Raw genomic sequence first — 14,340 nt, forward strand, 5'->3', positions numbered from 1 at the left:
ACAGTCCATGGGGTCACAAAGAGTTGGACATGACTAGGCTTTCCTGGTAGTTCAGACGGTAAAGTGTCTGCCTACAATGCGCGAGACCTAGGTTTGATCCCTGCGTCGGGAAGATCCCCTAGAGAAGGAAATGGCAACCCACTCCAGTATTCATGCCTGGAAAATCCTATGGACCAAGGAGCTTAGTGGGCTACAGTCCATGGGGTTGCAAAGAGTCGGACATGACTAAGCGACTTCACTTCACTTCAAAGCAACTTAGCAAACAAGGCAAGTAATGACCGTATGCAAAGGGCAGGCTGCTTTGGGAATACACAACCAAGCAATGCAGACCAGGGTCGGGAACAGATGGTCTGCTCGGCTGCTGCCCCATTTCTAGGATCTGAATGTCTGAGGCAGGGCATGTGGTCTACTGTCTACTCAGCCAGCCCACAGTCCTATTCCTGGAAGCTTCACATGCACCTACCTGGCCGTGGAAGCAGTTTGAACTGGCAACAACCCTCAGTCTAAGGTTCAGGGGAAGCTTCTAGGTGGAAATGACATTTAAGCTGAGACTAGAAAACAAAATTAGGAGTTCCCCGGATTCGGGGCTAGGAAGGCTCTTCAAAGTAGAATGTGAGTGAAACAATCAGGAACAGGAGACCTTTAGAAAGTCAGGGCCCTGGGTGCCGGGGGGTGAGGCTGCATGCGGAGGCAAGGTTGGGACAATGGTTCACAGGGCCGGAAAGGAGTGAACTTGGTAGCCAAAATAGTTTTGTGTGTGTTTGTTTTTTTGTGTTTTTTTTTTTTTAAGAAATAGAGACATTTCATAAGGACACTGGAGGTGTTTGCTTAGGGAAATGAGTGGGTAGCCTTTCCCTTCTCCAGGGCATCTTCCCAACCCAGGGATCAAACCCAGGTCTCCCATGTTGCAGGCAAATTCTTCACCAGCTGAGCCACAAGGGAAGCCCAAGAATACTGGAGTGGGTAGCCTATCCCTTCTCCAGCGGATCTTCCCGACCTACAAATTGAACTGGGGTCTCCTGCATCAGATTCTTTACCAACTGAGCTATCAGGGAAGCCAGGAAAATGACAGTCAGGCTGAAAAGAGCCCCGGTGATCGTGTGGAACGCAACCAAGATGACAGGCAGTCCCAGGGGCCAGACCAAGGGGCAAAGGGCTCAGAGCTGCTTAAGGAAACAGACCTGATAGGGCTCAATGACGGACAGGATGCGGGGAGGGAGACAGAGTCGCAGTGGCCCTCAGATCTGTGGCTGATCTACCAGGGTGGCTGGTGTCATGAACCGAGCTAGGTCACAGTGCGGACAGGCAGGGGATGGAAGGTCAGCTCTGAAGATGTGCTGGAGGCATTAGCCAGACCTCCAAGGGTCCAAGCTTGGGGTTCAGCGGGTCGTGCAGATCTGGAGCTCAGGAGAGAAGGCCAGGCTGGGGGTGAAGACATGGGAGTCAACAGCCCAGGGGAAGTAAGAGGAACCAGGGCCTGGGATGGTTCCAGGAGGCGTGCCGAGGAGGTGCCCTGGGAGAGAACCCCAGCTTCCCAGGGACAGGTGAAGGGCAACGCTGCCCCAAAAGACAAGACAGCACCCACAGGAGGGTGCAGCCCGCAGGGCTGGACACCAGAGAAGCCAAGCAGCACGTGCCCCCGAGAGAAGTAAATCAGCAACAAGGAGGGCGGAGGGGACCTCAACAAGAGCACGCATTGCAGAGGTGGACTTGCTGGAACGTCACTGGGAAGAGAGCCCCTGGGAAGGGAAGGGCTGAGGATGCAGACGAGAAACATGGGGAGGTGTCCGTATAACCTGGGAGGGGGATCCAGAACACAGGTGGGTCACACGGGGGTCTGGCTTCATTCAGGAGAAGGGGCTCCTCCTTTCACCAAAAAGAGGGGGTTGGTGCTGCAGGGGGACACTGGGCAGGCACAGTGGCAAGGGGCTGAGGGCGCTCTCATGGTCTGAGGGTCTTTCTCCAGTTCTGGGATTTCTCCTGTACTCCAGTTATTTCTGATTGAGTGCTGAACACCACATGCGAAAAACCAGAGCAAGGGTCTGAGGCTCTGGATGAAGTGACTTCCTTCAGTGAGGACTGCCTTAATTTTGCTTCTGGCTGGCAGTAGACTAGACACTGACAATCCCAAATTCCTTTCATTTAATTGGTGCTAAAATGCTTTGAACCAAGGTTCTAGACCCTATGAGGGCTAGGCGAACTCTGCATTACCCCTCACTCCTCACCAGTGGCCTTTCAAGCCTAGGGCATTGACCAAGGTCCTTCCAACTTGGCCTGTTCTATTTTTTGTCTCCAGTCCTATGAATATGGAAAGACCTCTGCTCAGAGTTTCAGCAAAACTTCTACCAAAACAAGCCAGACTACCATCACCAGAAAAAGAGCTCCATCTTTCACTAACATCAAAAACTTACGGCTTAGCTACCCACACCATTCTACAAGACTTCCCCAACCCTGCAGAGGCAAAAGGAGCCTCAGTTCAGTTCAGTTCAGTCGCTCAGTCATGTCTGACTCTTCGCGACCCCATGAATTGCAGCACGCCAGGCCTGCAGACAGGCCTCCCTGTCCATCACCAAATCCCGGAGTTCACTCAGACTCACGTCCATCGAGTCAGTGATGCCATCCAGCCATCTCATCCTCTGTCCTCCCCTTCTCCTCCTGCCCCCAATCCCTCCCAGCTTCAGAGTCTTTTCCAATGAGTCAACTCTTCGCATGAGGTGGCCAAAGTACTGGAGTTTCAGCTTCAGCATCATTCCTTCCAAAGAAATCCCAGGGCTGATCTCCTTCAGAATGGACTGGTTGGATCTCCTTGCTGTCCAAGGGACTCGCAAGAGTCTTCTCCAACACCACAGTTCAAAAGCATCAATTCTTTGGCGCTCAGCCTTCTTCACAGTCCAACTCTCACATCCATACATGACTACTGGAAAAACCATAGCCTTGACTAGACAGACCTTAGTTGGCAAAGTAATGTCTCTGCTTTGGTTTTTGTTTTTTTTTTTTTCATTTTAAACAATAAGTTTATTTAAACAACAAGACGCTTGACTTGAAGGGAAAACTATCTAGGATTCATTTCTTTTAGAGTAATTTATCCCTACTTAAAGACAGATTGCCCTACATGTAACAGCTACGTACAAAAAAGTTATAAAATTGTCCTTGGTTTTACAATGATAAATGAAAAACATTAAAATTCTCCAATCAAACAAGGTACGCAAGAATTTTTATGTTGTTCTTTTTTTGTTAAACAGTGAGAGCAAAATAACTTACTGGAATATAAAGATAAGAGCTGATGAGCATGCCACTAACGGAGAAAAGGGGGTATTTTCACAGAATCAGTATTTTTCCCCATCCCATCTCCATTTGATGTCAATCAAAACATACCATTGGCCATTTAGTTAAAAAAAAAATGCAATATGCTTGTGCACATACACCAGTTACTTTATGTACAATAAAGGAATGGGGAAGGGGAAAATGAACTATACTGTAGTAGTCAGGATGTGGTAGAACCAAATTGCGGTTTTCTAATTGAGAATGTCTTCTTGGTCTGGAGGAACAGAATTCTGGAGTAAACTAGCAGGTTCCCTTTTTAGTAGACACCTCCTGTCTGCTGCTGGAATACATCAATTGTATCTTCATCTTCCATCTCCAACTGTGCAGGTGTGTCTGTTTCATTGATTGGCTGCCCATCAAATCGGAATCTGATCCACCTCATTGACAAACCCTGTCGTTCACAATAGGCTTTCATTAGTTTACTAAGTGGTGCATGCCTCTTAATCTTAAACTGCACCACAGAACCATCCTGCCCCGCCACCTTCAAATTAATATGATCGTTGTTCTCAGTCCTGACTCCTTCCTTGGGCTTTTCATCCGCCACGGCGAGCGCCGGAGTCTCCTCAGCTGCCGCTTCACAAAAGAGGTACCAGGTCCGCACGGAACGAGCACACAAGCAGCACCAGGAGCAGCAGCAGCAGTTCTCTGCTTTTGAATATGCTGTCTAGGTTGGTCATAATTTTTCTTCCAAGGGGTAAGCATCTTTTAATTTCATGGCTGCACTCACCATCTCCAGTGATTTTGGAGCCCCCAAAAATAAAGTCTGACACTATTTCCACTGTTTCCCCATCTATTTCCCATGAGATGATGGGACCAGATGCCATGATCTTCGTTTTCTGAATGTTGAGCTTTAAGCCAACTTTTTCACTCTCCTCTTTCACTTTCATCAAGAGGCTTGACCTGATTTTCACCTTACAGCCAGCAACTAGTTCTGTTGACTCCTAGGCGTGACCTCCCAAGATGCCCTTATCCTCACATGTAAAATGCATCTGGATCAGAGTCTTTGAATGTCTTCCTGCTCTAGAAGTTTCACAGTCTCTAACATCCCTGCCACCTCCTACACTGGACAATCCCAGAGTATACATTCTTCTTCTGTGGATCCATCAGCACCCAGCCCAGCCACTAATCACAACTTTCCATTCTCAGAAGACCATTAAAACAAATGGACTTAAACTACCACAAGAAAGCTTCCCTGATGGCTCAGTGGTAAAGAATCTATCTGCCAATGCAGGAGATGTGGGTTTGATCCCTGGGTCAGGAAGATAATCCTGGAGAAAGAAATGGCAACCACTCCAGTATTCTTGCCTGGGAAATCCCATGGACAGAAGAGGCTGGTGGGCTACAGTTCATGGGGTCATGAGAGTCAGACACGACATGGCAACTAGACCACCACCAAACTGCAAGAGCATGCATTTAGATGTGCAAACAAAGACATTCAGTTTCTATAACTGTGCCCATCCACACAGAAGATCCTTATTATCTGCTGCTCTGGCTACTAAGGCATGCAAAGTTGATGAGGACCCAATCAACGCCAAGGCAGAAAGTCAGAGAGAAAAGCCCAACCCCAAAGAAGAAGGGAGTCAGTGGACAGCATCATTGTGCCAAATGGCATGTGATACACAGACATAAGGGGACAAGTCTGAGTCACAGCAAATGATTTACACTGTTCTTTTTAAAAAAAGAAGGATCCTATGTGCTCAAGGCAGGAGAGCCTCAAATGTTGGCCTCTGGCTTTTTAGCAGCTAACATACCATGATTTCTTTGGTGGATGAGAAGTCCCAAGATACACATTCTACTTGTTTTCATGATGGACAAAAAGACGAGTGGTTGAAAATAATGACAAGTTGAAACAAAGTCCCACTTTCACAAGCACAGAGAAGACCCAGTGGAGCCGTTTCATTATGCAGAGAACATTCTCCTGTACAAACCTGGGGGCTCTGGCCCAAGCCCCACACTGCGAAGCCTGTGTGCCCTGCCCCTGCGCTCCCCCGGCAGGCTCCTGGCCTGCTCCTCTTCTCCGCAGGCTCCTGGCCTGCTCCTCTTCTCTGCAGGACACTGCGAACTCCTGGGCAGCAATCTCCCTTTCCTGCAGCATATGGACCCATTGGAAAGCAAAGGCGTGTATGCCCAAAGCTGTGCTGCAACCAACAGCCCCAAATGAATTCATTCCTGGTCTTCTTGATGGTAGAGTAACACACAGGCTGGAAGCTACTGACCTCTAGGTTGGTCCTTACTTTTTCCAAGAGGTCCTGCGTGTGGTGGGATAGGAGCTGGTGGAAGCTCTGAGTCCCAGGTCTGCTGTTCTCTAACAAAGCTCCTTGAGGCATTAAAAAATGGCCTGAGAGCCTCCTATGGTTCAGACATCCCTGGGCATCAAGGGTAGAAAGGTGACTGAGACACATGAGGTGCCAATCACTACAGAGCTAAAATCAGAGGGCCTCAGTTTCCCATCTGCTAAAGGAAGGCGTTGGATCTAGTCATCTTAGAGGTTCCTTCCGATTTTAACATGCTATGGCTTTATGATCTGAGTTACAGCCCTGGTTGGCCACAGGCGGCTGTGGACTGATGCAGCTGCTCTGGACCTCAGTTCCTATGCAAGCAAAGAAAAGAGGTAAGATCTGAAATATCCCCCGTTACCTTATGCAGACACAATGGAAGATTTCCGGAATCTCCCTGCAAGGAGTCCTTCTGCTGGACGGCCGCCCAGCAGTAAGAGTCCACAAAGGAAGCTTGACGCCATGAGAAAGAACTGGGGGAGAAGCAGCTTATCTGGGTACCTAAGAAGCAAGAACAGAGTGTTTCAAGTCAGTGTGAGTGCAAGCGTGTGGACCCTTCCCACCGCACCACCCCCTCCCCGCCGGCCTCAGGCTTGCAAGTGTTTGCCAAGTCATCAAGCACCATGACAGGAGCGAGGCCAGCACCGAAACCAAACATCTGAGTCTGCGGTAAAGCTGACTATTGTGAGCTTTCTGGCCAGCACTGGACACGACAGCAGCTTGGGCTCAGTTGGGGAAGAACTCTTGAAAGAAGAGATACCATCATAAAAAGGAAAAGTGAAGACTTCCCCGGTGGTCCAGTGGATGAGAACCCTCCTGCCAAGGAAGGAGACACAGGTTCGATCCCTGCTCCGCGGGCCGTGGAGCAGCTAAGCCCACGCGCCACCACGACTGAAGCGCACGGAGCCTAGAGCCTGTGCTCCGCAGAAGAGGAGCCACTGCAGCGCGAGGCCCACACAATGTGACTAGAGAGAGCCCACCCGGCCACCATGAGAAAATTTTTTAAGAAGGAAAAGTGAGCAGGAAAGGAACCAGAGCCAAATATGCATTAAGGAAACAGGCAGAGCTGGTTTAGTTTAGGGTAAGGTTTGGGGGGTGGGGGGCGGGGACGGTCCCAGGTGGTATTAGTGGTGAAGAACCCGCCTGCCAAATGCAGGAGATGTAAGAGATGTGGGTTCAATCCCTGGGGTGGAAAGATCCCCTAGAGAAGGGCACGAAACCCACTCCAGTATTCCTGCCTGGAGCATCCCATGGACAGAGGAGCCTGGCGGGCTACAGTCCATGGGGCTGCACAGAGTCAGACACAACTGAAGCAACTTAGTCCATGGAGGGTGTGGAGTGGGGAAGGAGGACCCAGTACAGAAAATTGAACAGGAAAAGGAGTCCTGTTTACAACAAAGAAACAGTGAATGTTCAGCCTTAGGAAGAGAAAGTTGCTGCAACATTTGGTAATACATCCCTGGACGGAAAATCGAGTTTTTCATCTCCTCCAAGCAAAAAGAAGGCTGAGGCCAGAACTACAGTCCAAGTGGTGTATGTTCAGAAGGCAGATGCTCCCAAGTGCCAACCTGCAGGCAGGGAGCGGGGCACAGGGTGCAGACCCTCATAACTTGCTGTTCTTCTGTGAGGGGCTCCAGACCTCATTCCCTCCTCCATAAGCAGAGGCCCGCGTCTCCCCACAAATGCTGCCGTCACTTACTGCCTGGTAGACTCCTCCTCGGAGAAGGCAATGGCACCCCACTCCAGTACTCTTGCCTGGAAAATCCCTTGGATGGAGGAGCCTGGTGGGTTGTAGTTGACTCCCTAAGAGTCAACACGACTGAGCAACTTCACTTTCACTTTTATGCATTGGAGAAGGAAATGGCAACCCACTCCAGTGTTCTTGCCTGGAGAATCCCAGGGACAGGGGAGCCTAGTGGGCTGCCATCTATGGGGTCGCACAGAGTTGAACATGACTGAAGCAACTTAGCAGCAGCAGCAGACTCCTCCTGACTCACAGGGGCCACCGTGGAAAACAGGCCAATGAAGCTTTGGGTGCAGGGCTGACGCCGCATCTCCCCTCCTCGCCAGCAGGCAGAGGGCTGGTGCTGAGGCTCCGCGGGCCCAGCAGCACCACGGGCACCAGCTCTGGGGGGCAGAGGCTCCCCCTCCCCGCCACATGGCTCTGACGACGCTGCACCTAAACCTGCTGCCACCCACAGCCGGGGACCTCGCCACTGATTACAACTCCTGGGATGTCCGAATGGGACTGACATTAAAGTCTGCGTTCTGAGAAGAGGACCTGGTCCCCAATAGTTGCGCACTGAGCACTACCTCTTCCCGTACCAAGTGGCCAGCAGGTTGCGTTACAGCTTTAAAGACGGGAAAGGGGTGCCCACCTTCTCCCTCCCCACCTTGCAGAGAGCATAGGACCGCAGGAAGACACTGGCTGGACATCCCTGGTCCCTTTATGATGGACACAAACACCCCCAAATGGTCGCCATCCTCTGGGGAGTGAAGAGTTACTCGCTGTCATGTCTGACACTGTGACCCCACAGACTGCAGCCCGCAAGGCTGCTCTGTCCAGGGGATGTCCCAGGATACTGGGAGTGGGCTGCATGCCCGACCCATGGGGAGGCCCTCATCCAGGGGATCTTGCCGACGCAGGGACTGAACTTGGGTCTCCTGCATTGCGGGAGCCAGCAGGGAACCCTTTGAGGGGCTGGCCTTCACACCTGTGGCAGGAGAAGGCAGTGAGGGTGGCCACGCTGGCTGCAGAGCAGAGTCCTGGGGCAAAGGGGCTGCAAGCCCCTTCTTCATTTGCTCAAAGACGTCAAAGAAGGACTTCTCAGCAAGAGCCCTTGGAGATCACTGTGAAAAGTCACATACCATCTGAAAATGTCCTCTAAAAGGATAAGTTCTTGCCAACCAGGAATGGCTTACGCATAAACTGGGGGTGGGAAAGACATGCCAACGTCCCTTCCAACTGTGACCCTGTTAAACCTGAGTTCTTACGTTCTATCAACAAGAGAGTAGTCAAAAGAGCAGAGGCCCCCAGGCTAACCTCGCTTTGCTCCTGCATCAGTATTCCTTTGTCAAATGCTTCCAATGAGGTCCCAGACACCAAGGCTTACAGAAATCTGCAGATACAATGAGACAGACACGCCCTGGGTTATAAATGGTTTCGGGCACTTTGCTTGCTAGGCAGCATCTGTTCAAACACATTCTTGTGAAAATGGACCATGCTGCTAGGATTTCATGGAAATCTGTCTGGCCCAGAAGTTCCTGTAGGTACAGTTCTCATGGTGCGTGAAGCCAACATGTAGTAATCTTCTTTCCAAAGGAAAATGCTGCGGGTTGTCCTGGGACCTCAGGGGCCTCCCCCAGGGCAGTGGTGGAAAGCGCTGGAGCATAAATAACTAAACTTTTCACACCAAACCTTTTGCAAGCTTTGGCAGAAAAGAGGAAGAAAGGAAACCGAGTCTACAGATGGAGCCGGGGACGTGCTGAGCTCACAGCTATGTTCTTACAGTCGTAGGCATGTTGCTGCTGCTGTTTAGTTGCTCAGTCATGTCTGCCTCTTCTGCAACCCCAAGGACTGTAGCCCACCGGGCTCCCCCCTCCACGGTGGGAAATGGAGTGTCTCCAGCCAAACAAGGATGTGACAGCCATCTGTGATTTCAAGCCTCCAAACGTGAACCAGGGCTCCCGAAAGGGAACACAACGCCTGCGCTCCAGCAGACGCCGCTACCCACTAGTGCTGGGGCAGAGGAGCGCAAGGGGAGAGGGATGAGAAATTAAAAAAAGAGAATAGGATTGGTCCCAGACAGCTAAGGGGCATATGAAAGGAATGAATTCAGTGATCCCAGAAGCTTGCGTCTTCTCAGACATAGAAGAACGCTAAATCCTTAATATCTGGTTTTCCTCTCTACTTGACAATAATCTCTGATGTACAGATTGCCTGCTCCCCTAGTTGCAAACCTGTATATAGCCTGACCTCCTCTCCTGCCTCCTCAGAGCAATTTTCTCAGAGCTACCGGGATGCTGCCTTCTGGAATAAAATAACTATTTACAGACTATGACTAATATTTTTCAGTCGACAATGGGATTTACAAGGCAAGAATACTAGAGTGGGTTGCCATTTCCTTCTCTAGCAGATCTTCCCAACCCAAGGGTTAAACCCGTGTCTCCTGCACTGACAGGTGGATTCTTTACCACTGAGCCACCAGGGAAACCTCGTAAGTATTGTTGTTCAGTGTCTAACTCCTGTCCAGCTCTTTGTGAGCCCATGGACTGCAGCACGCCAGGATCCTCTGTCCTCCACTATCTCCCAGAGTTTGCTCAAATTCATGTCCATTGAGTCAGTGATGCCATCTAACCATCTCATCCTCTGCTGCCCCTTTCTCTTTTTGCCTTCAATCCTTCCTGCTCATAAGTACAAGTATGTTCAAATGTTCTTCCCCTGGAATGGAAGATCAGAAGAAAAAGACTACTGATACAGGACACCATGCCATCCTTAAATCCTCACCTCATTTAAACCTCACAACCAAATGGGGAAAGGGGATAGAGAGATCTTATCTTCATTTTATCCTGGAGGAAACTGAAGCTCAAAGTAGTTCAGCAATCCCCCATCCAATGAAATCTGTGAAGTCAATGGGAGTGCCAGAACTTGAATCTGTACTCAACTCTCAGGCTCTTAAAATGCTCCTATCTAGACCATTCTCGGGACTTCCCTGGTAGCTCAGCTGGTAAAGAATCCACCTGCAATGCAGGAGACCCTGGTTCAATCCCTGGGTTGGGAAGATTCCCTGGAAGAGGGCATGGCAACCCACTCCAGTATTCTTGCCTAGAGACTCCCCATGGACAGAGGAGCCTGGCGGACATGACTGAGTGATGGGGCAGGGCGGAGACCAGCTCCTCCAAGGAGGCCAAGCTAGAGGCAGTCCTGGGAGCCAGGCCTCCAGCAGAGCGGGGGAGACAGTGCGGGGAGGTTTGAACATGTGGACACTCCAACTGACCAGAGCGGGCAGAGCTTCTTCCTAGGAATGGTCAGGGTCAAATCCAGGGAAAGGAGCAAATCCAACCCCAGGTACTGGATATTCCCAGGTCAGAAACAGGAAACAAAGGAAATCAAGAGCCAGACAAGGAAAAGAGTCAAACTGGGGATGAAAGCCAGGAGAAAGAGAGGGGCAAAGCCAGAGGGCGCGGGAACCTGTCCGAACAGGGCTGTGCAGTCCTACTCCTTCACCCAGGGCCGTCCGCCTGGCCTAAAGTCACCGTGTCGGGGTGCTCAACTGTTGCCATGGGGCTAGGATGCTCGGACCTAGCCCATCCTGATTCATCTTCAAATGGAACTCCATGTCTTCTGTCTTATTTATTCTTCAAACTAACATTGGGAGATGATCATTTTGTAAGGGAAGAAATATCAAATCACTAGGTTGTGCACCAGGAACTAACAGTGTTGCAGATCAATTACACTTCAAAAACAAACACACAAAGAAACAAACTCATAGAAAAAGGGGTCAGATCTGCAGTTCCAGGAGTCAGGTTTTGGGGACAGGGAACTGGATGGAGGCAGTCAAATGTACAAACTTCAAAATATGAGGGTCGGGGCCATAACCAGCAACCCACACACACACTTAACACTGCTGCATGTCATACATGAAAGCGGTGGAGAGAGCAAATCCCGAGAGTTCTTATCACTAGGAAAAATTTCTTTTATTTTGCATCTTTATGAGACCATAGATGTTCATTAAACTTACTGTGATCATCATTTCATGATGTATGTAAGTCAAATCACTACACCGGACACCTTTAACTTATACAGTACTATTCATCAATTATAACTCAAAAAAACTGGAAAAAATAATACTGTTGGGAGGTGAACAAGTCTTTTATGTATTTTCCTAGCACTATTCCAGTTAAGACAGCTTCTGGTCTCGCTCTACTCCACCTTTTCAAACTGCTGCCAGATCATTTGCCCTCAAGCTCAGTTGTCATCCTGACACTCCTTCAGCTCAGTGTTTTTCACTGGTTCCCAACCACCCAGAGGACAAATCCAAACTGATGCTTCAACCCAACCCATTAATGCCGTGGCATGTACAGGCCTCATTTGCTCCTAAATCTTTGCCTTTCTTCACACCATTCCCTCCACCCAGAGGCCCTTTCTCTAGTTCTTGTTAAAGTCAGTGCCCCTCCACATCCATCTTTTAAAGACCAGTTCACCCCCTCCAAAAGCTTTGTCCCCACTGAGCTCCTGGAGCTCTTTAAAGCCATCAGAAATATGCAGATAATCACCTTCAACCAGGCTGTATAAACACTCATGCATTATCCCCTCTAGTAATATCTCAGCTCTTGGCTGGCAGGGTGAACACAGTCACACACACAGAACACCCACACAGACACACACTCTCTCTTTCCTCTCTTCCTCTCTCTCAGTTTCATATAGCACCCTGTATGAATAAACAACACCTATCTGGGTGCTTCTGTCGTTGTTGTTTAGTTGCTAAATCACGTCTGACTCTTTTGCTACCCCATGAACTTGCAGCACGCCAGGCTCCTCTGTCCATGGATTTCCCAGGCAAGAATACTGGAGTGGGTTGCCGTTTCCCTATCCAGGGGATCTGCCTGGCCTAGGGATTGAACCCACATCTCCTGCACTGGCAGGTGGAGACTTTACCCCCTGAGCCACCTGGGAAGGCCCAAGATGTTCCCAAGTACTATGATAAATAGTATCTCAATTAATGGCAAGAAACTCTCACAGCTGAGGAAACAGAGTCCCTGACTGGCAGTGACCCTCCAGCCTGGGTCCTGTGCTCTGCCTGCCTCTCTTTGCCACACGTTGGCAGAATAAAGACACTCTGATTTCTAGGGGGTAGCTTCGTGAGATGTGCACTGTCTTTCACAACTGTATGGAAATCAAGAAATGCGTGTCCAGTTTACACCAGGACAAACACCACCATGTCTGTCCAGCTGAGAGTGCACACAGAGCTGTGGGCTTTCCATCTGAGTCTGGCCAGAGAGGATGAAAGGCCACAGGCAGGAAACATGCACTCCTGGGCCCCGTGGCAGCAAGTTCAGCATCTGCTAACAAGAGACCCACATCACACCATCCCCCGCCCACGTCCCAGACCCCTGACTGGAGCCCAGGGCACAGCTCACACCTTCTCCCTGAGGCAGCCCAGCCAAGGTCTGTTTCTGAGCTGCAGACACAGCCGCTGCACAATCAGAGGGCTTCCCAGCCTGAGGAGAGCCAAGATGGGAGCAAGGAGGTAGGCCAGCCCACGCAGCTTCTCTGTAGGACCATCACCAGCAAGCGCCAGGCCAGTGCAGCTCGCTCTGTGCCTGGTCCACCGCCCTCAGAGGTGGGACTTCACTGTCCCTCTTTTTCTTGAGCTTTCTTTCCATTCTTCTCATTGCTAGCATCTGAAGGGCTGGAAGTCCTGGGAAAGCCTACAGCATCTTCTGACAAAGACATGTCCACCCTCCCTCCCCAGGTGCTGTGTGGGAATTCTTCTGCGCTGCTTCCCCATTTAAAGGCTACATGCAACTGAGGGTGACACAAGAACTGGGCTTCCTGAAAAGTCGATGAAACTTACCAAAACCACAGGGCTAACAAAGCACCAAGGGAAAGAGCCAGCTAACTGCCTGGGAGGACTTTAGAGGAACTTGCAAACAGAAGAGACTCTTAAGAGGTCACCAGCACAGTGAGGAGACTGAGGGGCAGCAAAAAGCAAGGAAGGGAATGCTTCCCGTGCTGAGGACTTTGACCCTATTTTAAGGATCAGGAAAGTTGAGCCCTGAGATCTCACAACTAGTGGGCTGTAGAGCTGGCATATCAACGGGGTTTCCGTCTTTATCTTCCAAACATGAGAAAGAAAAGGCAAAAAGCATGGGTTACTGAAGAAACTTGGGTCAGAGAAGGTCAAAACAGAGGCAAGGAGACAGGCTTTCTTTGAAGAAAACAGTAAGTCCTGGGTTTGCTATCCTAGGAAGCAGAAAGGAAAACAGACTTTAATGATATCAACTACACTCATTACTATTGATAAAGTGCTTTAAAACTTTGCAAAGTGTTTTAATTTTGCAAGACCAAAAAAACCGGTTCTAACTGACTTTAACGTAAATTATATACGTACACACATCAATCTCTCCCTCTCACACACACACACAGACACACAGACACACACACACACACAGACACGGAGTCCAGGTACATCATAATACAACCTGTGAGGCACTGACTGGACTTGAAAGTTCTTGCTATATTTTAAGGTTGCCCAAAAAAGGAAACAATTCTATCATAAACTCTCAGGTTCAAGGAGAATAACCATGTAGAAACGGACCCTGGTTGTGTGGTAGAGAAAGAGATGGGCAGTGGTCAGCACTGAAAAATAAACGCGAAATAGTAACAAGCACTCCTAAGAATGAAACAGGTCTGAATTGGTTTCAGTACTCTTGACACCAACATAAGACCAAAGGAAGTCTGCCCCAAAGGATCCTTTCTTGCCAAATACTCAGAGATCCAACCATGATAAAAGAAAGTAAAATTCCAAGAATCTCAGGATTATTCCTCTCTCTAAAAAAGAACCAACTTCCTCCCCTTTAACCTCTCCAGCAACTTCACCCCAAACCCACCTCTAGCTTCAAACACAAGCAAATAAATGAATTCTACAAGACCCACATGGTCCATTTCTGCCTTTTGCTTTGCAGGAACTGACGCTATAGCACATGAATTTTAAAATAGTGTGAGAATGTAAGTACT

At 49.5% G+C, this 14,340-nt stretch overlaps 1 protein-coding gene across 2 annotated transcripts in view; it reads right to left on the minus strand.

Moving 5' to 3' along the window:
* The window catches only part of PANX1 (pannexin 1), a 64,167-nt gene that overhangs the window by 14,776 nt on the left and 35,051 nt on the right, over nt 1-14,340 (minus strand). For both annotated transcript variants that reach the window (XR_008201502.1, XM_052661675.1), the window contains exon 2: nt 5,962-6,101. Coding sequence is in view for 1 of the 2 variants with exons in the window: in XM_052661675.1 (XP_052517635.1) it covers nt 5,962-6,101 (140 nt within the window). In the remaining variant the exon portion in view is untranslated. The remainder of the gene's footprint in view (nt 1-5,961; nt 6,102-14,340) is intronic.

This window comes from Budorcas taxicolor, chromosome 25 (assembly GCF_023091745.1).
Source record: "Budorcas taxicolor isolate Tak-1 chromosome 25, Takin1.1, whole genome shotgun sequence".
Lineage (NCBI taxonomy): Eukaryota > Metazoa > Chordata > Mammalia > Artiodactyla > Bovidae > Budorcas > Budorcas taxicolor.